The 9,466-nt window shown below is 52.8% G+C and overlaps 1 protein-coding gene across 4 annotated transcripts; it reads left to right on the top strand.

Annotated features, from left to right (window-relative positions):
- Positions 1-497: 497 nt before the first annotated feature.
- On the top strand, positions 498-4,167 carry LOC119541657 (cytochrome P450 2D17-like). 4 transcript variants are annotated; one of them, XM_037845748.1, is made up of 9 exons: positions 498-789; positions 1,457-1,670; positions 2,007-2,132; positions 2,203-2,366; positions 2,617-2,793; positions 2,968-3,109; positions 3,337-3,524; positions 3,712-3,853; positions 3,953-4,167. In XM_037845748.1, the coding sequence occupies exons 1-9, from the start codon at positions 601-603 to the stop codon at positions 4,129-4,131; spliced, it is 1,521 nt and encodes a 506-aa protein (XP_037701676.1). In that variant the 5' UTR covers positions 498-600; the 3' UTR covers positions 4,132-4,167. The 4 variants fall into 4 exon arrangements, with proteins under 4 accessions (XP_037701676.1, XP_037701674.1, XP_037701673.1 ...); XM_037845746.1 differs by having other exon boundaries at positions 1,457-1,628; positions 1,987-2,139; positions 2,209-2,366; XM_037845745.1 differs by having other exon boundaries at positions 1,457-1,628; positions 1,987-2,366.
- Positions 4,168-9,466: the final 5,299 nt, after the last annotated feature.

Below are 9,466 nucleotides of genomic sequence, written 5' to 3' on the forward strand. Positions count from 1 at the left end.
GGCCGCCTGGAAATGTCATTCTCCTCTGTTCCCCTGCTGCCCAGAGCTCTGCTGCCTATCTTGACTTCCCTAAGGCCTCAGGTGTGGATGACACACCTTGGTAGCAAAGGTCGCTCCAGGAAGAGCAGGTGAGAGGGGAAAAAGGGTCAGGGCATGTTCAGAGGGCCAGGTTGTAAACACATCAGGGAGGGGACAGGGTCAGATCATCCTCTATGGGTTTGTATTAGCCCTGAGCCCTCCAAGCAGCCTTCACAGAGCTGGGGGAGGGGCTGCTTCTCCAGGTCTTCCGCTCCTGCTCCACCTGGGCAGGTACCTGGAGAAGAACAGAGGGGGCAAGAACCCTGAGCAACCCCACACTGACGTGGACGGCTCCTCCCTGCTTATGCAATCATAGACCCAAACAGGCTGGGTCAGGGCAGAGGGCATAGGTCAGGTCCTGGCTCCTCATTAAAGGCAGGGAAGTCTGTGGAAACCCTCTGTGCACTGGGAGTTCCTGGTCTGATCCCAGGTGCCTGGTGTAATCGGCATCCCAGGTGTGGACCACTCTCTGCGTGCCCATCTCCTCTCCTGCCCAGGATTCTGGTGGGCAGTGAGGCAGCCATGGGACTGCTGACTGGGGAGGCACTGGCGCCCCTGGCCGTGGCTGTGGCCGTCTTCGTGCTCCTGCTGGACCTGATGCACCGGCGTGTACTCTGGGCCCCACGCTACCCACCAGGCCCCCTACCACTGCCCGGACTGGGAAACTTCCTGCAGGTGGACCCCAAAGACATGCCAAACAGCTTCAACAAGGTGAGGGAGGTGGTGGGCTGGGGGACAGCAGGGGTCCTGGGCAGCCCTCCTGGGACCAGTCATGAGGTGGTAGGTGGAGCCACAGGCTGGACGAGAAGCTGGACCAGAAGCAGCAGCTGGTCAGAGGCTTCCGAGGGAGGGATCTGTGCTGGGAAAGCAAAGTGTGGAAACGAGAAAGCCGGGAGGTGGTCGGGACTTGGCAGTGGGTTTGGGACCCAGTTGGATGGCACAGTTTATGGAAGACCCAACTGAGTCAGTCCCCTCTGACAGAAGCCAAAGAAACGGCCTTGGAAAGAACGGGAGGGAGATGCTGGGAGGGGGTGTCCTACTGGAGAGCACCATTTATTTGGGAAATCATGGTGGAGAGGGTTACAGTGACTGGGCTCAAATCCATCCCCACTGAGGGACCTGTGTCCTCCTTGCTCCCCTCGCTGAGCCTGTTTCCTCATCAGTAAACTGAGATGCTGACTCAGGCATCCTGATAATTTTGGTGACTCTTGTGGTCGGCTCTGGACAGCCGGCTCCAAGGTGAGGTCCTAGTGCTGGGGAGGGTATAACCTTGAGGCAGGAGGCAGGTGTCCTCGGAGCCCCCTAGACTGGCCGGGAGTCTGAGGCCACCAGCCTGCCAGGTCCCGGGCTTGACAGCGCCTCGGCCCTGGGCCTGCAGCTGCGGCGCCGCTTCGGGGATGTGTTCGGCGTTCAGCTGGGCTGGAAGCCCGTGGTCGTGGTCAACGGGCTGGCTGCCGTGCGCGAGGCGGCGCTGCAACGCGGAGAGGACACCTCGGACCGCCCGCCAGTGCCCCTGAGGGAGCAGCTGGGCTCCGGGCCCCACGCACAAGGTAGGGGGTGGCAGAGACAGAGACAGGGTCCCAGCGGGAGCTAGGAGAGCAGTGACGCCAGGGCCGGCAGGGCCGAGCGGGTGCAGATGGCTGGGCATGGGGGGCAGGAGAAGGTCCACCCATGCGGGGAGAGGCAGCTGCAGGGCACAGAGGGTCCGGGGGTGGGACTTTGGCGCGGGCGGGGCACTGGGCGGGGCCTGACAGAGGTGGGTGGGGTGGTCGAGGCAGGATGCACTGGAACAGAGCGGGGAGTTGGGGTCTCCCTGAGCAAGAAAGAGAAGCATCAGGTTGGACAGGTGAAGGGCGGAGCCACGGCCTACATTGGCCACGCCCACGTGATCGCCCCGCCCCGCGGCAGGTGTGATCGCTGCGCGCTACGGGCCCGCGTGGCGCGAGCAGCGGCGCTTCTCCGTGTCCACCATGCGCGACTTCGGTCTCGGCAAGAAGTCGCTGGAGCAGTGGGTGACCGAGGAGGCCGCCTGTCTCTGCGCCGCCTTCACGGACTATGACGGTGAGTGCAGGACCGAGGGCGCGGGGACACGCGGGGCGACCCTCCCTGACCCGCACCCTCCCTCTCCAGGACGCCCCTTTAGTCCCAACCGCCACCTGAACCAAGCGGTGTGCAACGTGATCGCTTCCCTCACCCACGGGCGCCGCTTCGAGTACAGCGACCCGTCCTTCCGCAAGCTCCTGGGGCTGCTGGAGGGCTCAGAGAAGGATTCGGCTTTCCTCCGAGAGGTGCGCGGAGGCGGGCGTCGGGGTCCAGCGAGGTCTTGGAGGGGACCGCTGCCCTGCCCCAGGCACTCCGAGGAGTGGGATTTGTGCCTGGGGGCGAGGGGAGGAAGGACACGCCAGAGAGCAGCAGGGCAAGAGTAGAGACCCAGAGCTCAGGGCGGGAGACAGGGCCCCTCGTGCGTGGGACGCGGCCTGACCAAGGAGCAGGCTGAGCGCAGGGAGGACCCAAGTCCCTGCTCTGGGGCCCGAACAGGCCGTGAATGCTTTCCCGGTTCTCCTGCGCATCCCGGGGATGGCCGGCAAGGCCTTCCCGAGGCAGACTGGTCTCATTCACCTGCTGGACGAGCTGCTTACCGAACACAGGCAGGACTGGGACCCGGCCCAACCACCCCGCGACCTGACAGATGTCTTCATGGGTGAAGTGGAGAAGGTGAGAGGCAGGTTATGTTACTGCGTGGGGGTTGGCGTGAGGGCCCAGAGGGGCCAGGAGGGGGACTGGGGCATCACCCTGTGGCCAGGCACCAATGCTGAGCTGCCCAGGGTGAGGGTCTGTCTGGAAGCACCCTCCCTCTGCCCCTGAGCCGGCCCTCTCTGCCCTGCCCAGGCCAAGGGGAACCCCGAGAGCAGCTTCAATGATGCCAACCTGCGCGTGGTGGTGGCCGACCTGTTCATCGCAGGGATGGTGACCACCTCGATCACACTGACCTGGGCCCTCCTGCTCATGATCCTGCACCCAGACGTGCAGGGTGAGCCCCGCCTGGGACATGGGGGGTGGGGACTGGGTGTGTGCGGGTGGAAAGTGTCAAGTTTGGACACCAGCAACACTGCCCAGAACTGGGCCCAGGCTCCTGTAGCAGTGGACCCACCTCCACATGGACACTGCCCCCTACAGAAGGGTGATACACAGTGGTCAAGTCAAGGTCAATGCCAGCTTCCTAGGCTCTAACCCACTTTGGGACCCTTCTCTGCTCAGGCCGAGTCCAAAATGAGATAGACGAGGTGATAGGGCGGGGGCGGAGGCCCGAGATGGTGGACCAGGGGCGCATGCCCTTCACCACAGCCGTGATCCACGAGGTGCAGCGCTTTGGGGACATCATCCCCCTGGGCATCCCGCACATGACCTCCCGTGACACCGAGATCCAGGGCTTCCTCATCCCCAAGGTAGAGCCTGGCCACCCTCCCCCTACCCAGCCCAAGAACAGAGTTCAGGGAAGCTTCCTGGGTTGAGCGTGTCTTGAATGATTCCTGGTGTGTGCCAGGCAGATGGTGCGTGTGCCCGTGCAGTGGCAGAGGGTGCAACATCCCCCAAACCTGGACTCTCACTCCTGGCCTGGCATCTCCTGCACAGGGGACGCAACTCATCCTCAACCTGTCATCGGTGCTGAAGGATGAGACAGTCTGGGAGAAGCCCTTCCGCTTCCACCCAGAACACTTCCTGGACGCCCAGGGCCACTTTGTGAAGCCGGAGGCCTTCATGCCTTTCTCAGCAGGTGCCTGTGGGGTGCCAGGTCCTGCCCTCTTCCTAAGGGGTCTGGGATGGGAAAGTCCCTGGCCGTCCCTCCTCACCAAGCCCCTATGCCCACCCACAGGCCGACGGGCATGCCTCGGGGAGCCCCTGGCCCGCATGGAGCTCTTCCTTTTCTTTACCTGCCTCCTGCAGCGCTTCAGCTTCTCGGTGCCTGCTGGGCAGCCCCAGCCCAGTGACCATGGCCTTGCTTCCACCTTGGTGTCCCCGTCCCCCTACCAGCTCTGTGCCTTGCCCCGCTAGAATGGGTCACCAGGACCCCAATCCCCAAACCCCCAAACCCCTCAGAGACCCTAGCTACAATAAACCATTCTGGCAGCTCCACCTTATTCTTTGTACAGGTCCTGGCTGGGCTTGGGGTCTGCAGACATCCCCTGCCCCCTGCCCAAATATTTGTTCCATTTCCCTTTCCAAATGACTCCATTTTCCAGATGGGTATACTGAGGCCCAGAGGGTGCCTGGCTTTCCTTCCCTTCCTCCCCACATCACCCGTTGAGTCCCAATATTGGCTGCCTGTGCCAGTGACAATGTCAATACAGTGGTCTCTGCTCCTGGAATGTCAGGCTGGGTAGGGACAGGAATGTGCTGTCACAGGAAGACAGGAAGACAGGCACAATGGCTGGCTGGGCCTGTGGAGGGGCTGCACCAGTGGTCCCCAAGAATGCACGAGACTCAACAATATGCTAGAAGGATGTACAAAACTGGGAAAGCTGCTATAACTCACGTCTAGTAGCTGATATGGTTCGATGGCACAATGGGGATATTTTGTTCTCAGGGCCTGAGCGAGTTAGCGCACATGCTTTGCGACCAGGATTGTTGGGTCACCCATACTGGAGTGGATAAGTGCTAGTTGCACTTGGATGTGATTTCATTGGAGTGGGCTACAGGGCTTCCCATGGCTGTTGGGACTCAGGTGGGCCTGTGTCCCAGGGAGTTCAGACCACTTTCCTGCTCTTGTCCCATCAGAAAGCCTGTCATGTTCAGCAGCTTTCCATCTACCCAATGGGTGCCCTGTATTTGTGCTGATGCTATGGCCTGTCCTGAGTAACCCAGGACCTTTGATAGCAATCATTCAACAAGGTCACCAGGGTTTATAGTTACACAGTGATCAGCCTGTGTGGCGCAAAGTCTGAGCAGATTCTTGCCAAATGATACTGTTCGTAGTGTCTGTAACCTGAAGAATAAGAGTCAAAAAATGGGCACATTAGTGGAGTTCCCAACAGTCTTCACAGTCGGTCCAGCTCAGAGTTCTATTGTGTGACCAGAACAGTGCCACACAGCTCTGCAGGCTTCCATCTGACCTGGTCAGGGTCCAAAAGAAGGAATGCGCTTTGTGCATCCTGCATAATTGTGCTGAGAGTCAACGTTGTTCTCCTCTGGCCCTCTCTCAAGACACCAACGTAACACTGGATTTCCCTCATTGCCTGACCCATTTATTCATTCCTTCCCCCTTGGCTACTATTTCTCCTCTCCATTGGTCACTTGTGTCCATGTGTCCACCTTTGGAAGAAACGTTGGGTTGCCCTCTGTGCAGCAGCAAGGCCCTGACTGTCCCTTCAGTCCCCTCCCTTTGAATAGAAGAGGGTCACTCAGGTGCAGAACCAGTGGGCCCTCTACTGCAAGGCAGGACAGCCACTCTCACTGTCAACCCCGACTTTGCCAGATGGGGCCACGGCACAGATCACACCAACAGTCCATTAGGGGTTCCTCCGTGAAGGTGCAGTGTTACAGTTCACAGTTTCTTGCTCAGGACCTGCTACATCTGGTAGGAAAAAGGACATTGAGGTGATGTGGGAAAGCATTGGAAAGTAGGTCATACTGGCACCACACTCCTTCCTCCCTGGATCTTGTAGAAAAGTGGAGGAATCTGTCAAGGGACCTTCCTGTGGTCCCCTCATGTTGTTTGTGAGCACACACTCATGAATGTGTGTAAGCCAGCCTTTCCTGCCTTTATTGTACCCTGTTTTAGGCAACAAAGATCTCAGTTGTCTGTTTCACTCCTCTTTGCAACAACTTCCATCCTGAGGATGAAACAGAACCTTCTGCATCCTTCTGAGGAGGTAGCTCTTGCTGGCTGATCTGTGGGTTGAAAATTGTCCATTGTTCTGAAGAAATGCAACTGGGTTGTCCGGATTGATAGCATATTAAATTACATCCTGGAATGGCCATAACATAACACCACACACTGTGTGGCTTCAAACAATAAATCTCTCTTCTCATCACTCCAGAGACTGGAGATTCAGATCTCTCTGATCCAGAGGATCTTAACTTGATCACATCTGCAAAGACCCCAATTCCATAGAGATCTCCTCCACCATTCCTGGGTTTAGGCATTGGACATGTCATTTGGGGGACACCCTCCAACTTAGGACAGATATCTTCTCTTCCAGTCATTTTATAGCACTTTGAGCACTTGCATCTTCCACCAGGTATGCAACAACCGCTTCAGAGTAAGGATTATTTCATCAGGGCCCCTCTAGTCTTCCTTGGGCCACCACATCCATCTGATGTCATCCACCTGCCAGCTATGTACAGGGCTTTTCCCCCAGGGAACTTGCCCATGCCCATCTGTACCTTCTGTCTCTCCTGCTGGCAGACAGGACAGTTCTTGTTGGCATTTTGTGCCTCTGAGGGTACAAGAGAGGTGAGTTGACCATCAGTTTGTGTCTGCATTGCTGCAGCTCCCCCATGTCCACTCAACCCTTGGACCCAAGTGGCCACCTCAAGTGAGAAAACCACAATAGCCACTTGCTGGTTCCAGTCCCCTTCCAGTCCTGGAAGGGGGTTCTGATGGGCATCAACCTTTCCTATTTTAATGTGTCCTTAATTCCTATAGTAATTTCCATAGAGCTTTGCCCCATCCAGGCCTTCCTTGAATATGCCAGTTGTAGTTGTCCTTTCCATGCCTGACCATATCGCCAGGCCAGTGGCCTCTACCCGAGTCAGTAAAATCCAAACATACAGACTCATGTTCAATTCTTCCATCACTGCAAGGAAAACAGCATGCAGCTCTGTCCATTCAGCTGATTAGGCCTCACTTTCTTCAATCAGAATTTTCTATCAGTCAGTCACAGTGCAGTGGCCTTACAAACAGCATGCTGTCTGTCCATCTTATAACTGCCACCTATAAGCCAAGCAGCTCTTTGTTGTGTCACCTAGGTTGCAACAGGATGCAGCACCTCCTCAGGGGGTTCCAAACACAGCCCTAGGGGAAATTCCAGGCCACTTGTTTGGGAATATGAGGAGTGCCTCTTTGCTTTCCCCAGTAGCATGTTCTTGTATAAACCATTCCCATTTTATTACAGAACTCTTCTGAGCACTGCCTTCCTTATTGGAGTGTTTCCTTTGTCATCATCCAAGACATTGTGGGTATTGCATGTTTAAAGATGATTTTATGTCCTTCAGTCATAGGAGCAGTATCAATTAATGCCCAATACAAGCTAGTAATTATTTGTCAATGGCATATTTCGTACTACTGCATCTGGAAATGTTCTCCTCCAAAATCCCAGCAGTTTCCACTGGGTGGCACTCATAGGCTTTAGCCATAGGCTCCAGTCTGTGTAATGAGATGTTACAGACACTTCTAAAAAATACCTGAGTTTGAATCATTAGGTCACAAACTCTTTGAGAGAGCTAGGGTTTTTTGCCATTCAGATATGTTCTGCTTTTTTGTTCAGACCCCTGGGTTAGTTTGAGGCTGTTATGTACCCCAGAAAATCCATGTTCTTTTAATGTATTCCTGCAAGTGCAGGCCTGTTATGGGTAGAAACTTTTGGAAAGCTTATTTCAATTGAGATATGACTCACCTCATTCAAGGTGGGTCTCAATCCTTTTGCTGGAGTCCTTTAAGAGAGGATAAAAGACAGAAAAATCAAGAGAGCTTAGAAGAGCCCCAAAGAAGTTGAGAGACAAGGATACACCCACTGTTCTGGTTTGCTAATGCTGCCATTATGCGAAATACCAGAAATGGATTGGCTTTAATAAAGGGGGTTTATTTGGTTACGAAGTTATTGTCTTTAGGCCTTAAAGTGTCCAAGGTGAGGCATCAACAATTGGGTGCCTTCACTGGAGAAAGGCCACTGGCATCTGGAACACCTCTGTTAGCTGGGAAGTCACGTGGCTGACATCTGCTTGCACCCAGGTTGCATTTCAAAATGGTGTTCTCCAAAATGATAGGGTCAGCTTTCAAAGGCTGCCTTCAAAATGTCTCTCTAAGCTGCTCTGAGTTCCTTCTGTTTGTCAGCTCTTTTATTTGGCTCCAGTGATTTGATTCAAGAATCACCCTGAATGGGTGGGGTTCATATCTTCATGGAAAATATCCAGTCAAAGGTCTTTCCCACAGTTGATTGAGTCACATCTCCATGGAAACTACCCAATCCAAAAGTTCCTACCAAATCAAGACTAAATACGTCTGCCCACATGATTCCATCAAAGAACAGGGCATTTTGGTGGACATAATACATCCAAACTGGCATACCCTCTTATTGCTTGTGTGGAATATCTTTTTCTATCCTTTCACTTTCAACCTATTTATTTCTTTGGGTCTAAAATAAGTCCTTATAAAGAGCATATAGATGGATCATATTTTTTAAACTATTCTGCCAATCTGTGACTTTCGAGTGGAGAGCTTAATCTATTAACATTCAATTTCTTTACTGTAAATGCAGTACTTCAACCATTTGATCCTTTGGCTTTTATTTCTCACATCTATTTTTTCTCTCTTTTTATCCCTTTGGTTACTCTTTTTAATACACTTAACTTCTATACTCTCCTCCAGTCCTCTCTCTCCTGTCTTTTCTTTTCAATCAAGAGAACTCCCTTTACTAGTTCTTGTAGGGCCTATCTCTTGTTAATGAACTCTCTCAGTTTTTCTTTATCTGTGAATATTTAAAACTCTCCCTCATTTTAATACATCTTTATTTTGAAATTTAACATATATACATAACAGTGATAACTTTCAGTGTACAATTTAACAAGAAGATGGAAAGCAAATTTCAAAGAATATTGTGGGTTACAGTTCCACAGTTTCAGTTATTTCCTTTTGTGAAATATAACATACATCCAGAAAGGTGACAACTTTCAAAGTACAATTTAATGAGTAGCTACAGGCAAATTTCAAAAAATGTTGTGGGTTATAGTTCCACTATTCAGTTTTTCCTTCTAGCTAATCTAATATCCTAGCATCTAAAAATATTTATATAAAGATGAAGTATTTGTTATCCTTTGTTAAATCCTATCTTGTCTGTTGCTACCCCTTCCTCTCATTAAATCACTTTCTTCAGGGGTGTTTAGGCAGTGACTTGTTCATATTGTAAAGAGGTATCAACATTGTGGGGAAGGGAGCTGCATCTTGTTAAAGAGGCTGTTGCCTCTGGGTTTTAGTACTTGTCTGGCATAGGAAAAGTGGTGGATTTGTTTCTGAAAAATAAACTTAGTGAATGAAACTTTTAAAGAATCTCAGCTAGGGACTTAGGTATTTGGAAAAACTGTTGGTTAGGGCTTGGCCTACTGTGGCCATTTGGGATATCTAGATGGAAATTGCATAAGGGTAACCTACAAGATAGCCTTTTGACACTAT

The sequence above is a fragment of the Choloepus didactylus genome, chromosome 8 (assembly GCF_015220235.1).
Source record: "Choloepus didactylus isolate mChoDid1 chromosome 8, mChoDid1.pri, whole genome shotgun sequence".
In the NCBI taxonomy this organism is placed as follows: domain Eukaryota; kingdom Metazoa; phylum Chordata; class Mammalia; order Pilosa; family Megalonychidae; genus Choloepus; species Choloepus didactylus.

Excerpts from the sequence above, each read along its gene's own strand:
- LOC119541657 (XM_037845744.1), top strand. The coding sequence starts at position 601 with ATGGGACTGCTGACTGGGGAGGCACTGGCGCCCCTGGCCGTGGCTGTG. Across the intron at positions 790-1,456 it reads TGCCAAACAGCTTCAACAAG|CTGCGGCGCCGCTTCGGGGA; the intron begins GTGAGGGAGGTG and ends CTGGGCCTGCAG. Across the intron at positions 2,367-2,616 it reads ATTCGGCTTTCCTCCGAGAG|GCCGTGAATGCTTTCCCGGT; the intron begins GTGCGCGGAGGC and ends GGGCCCGAACAG.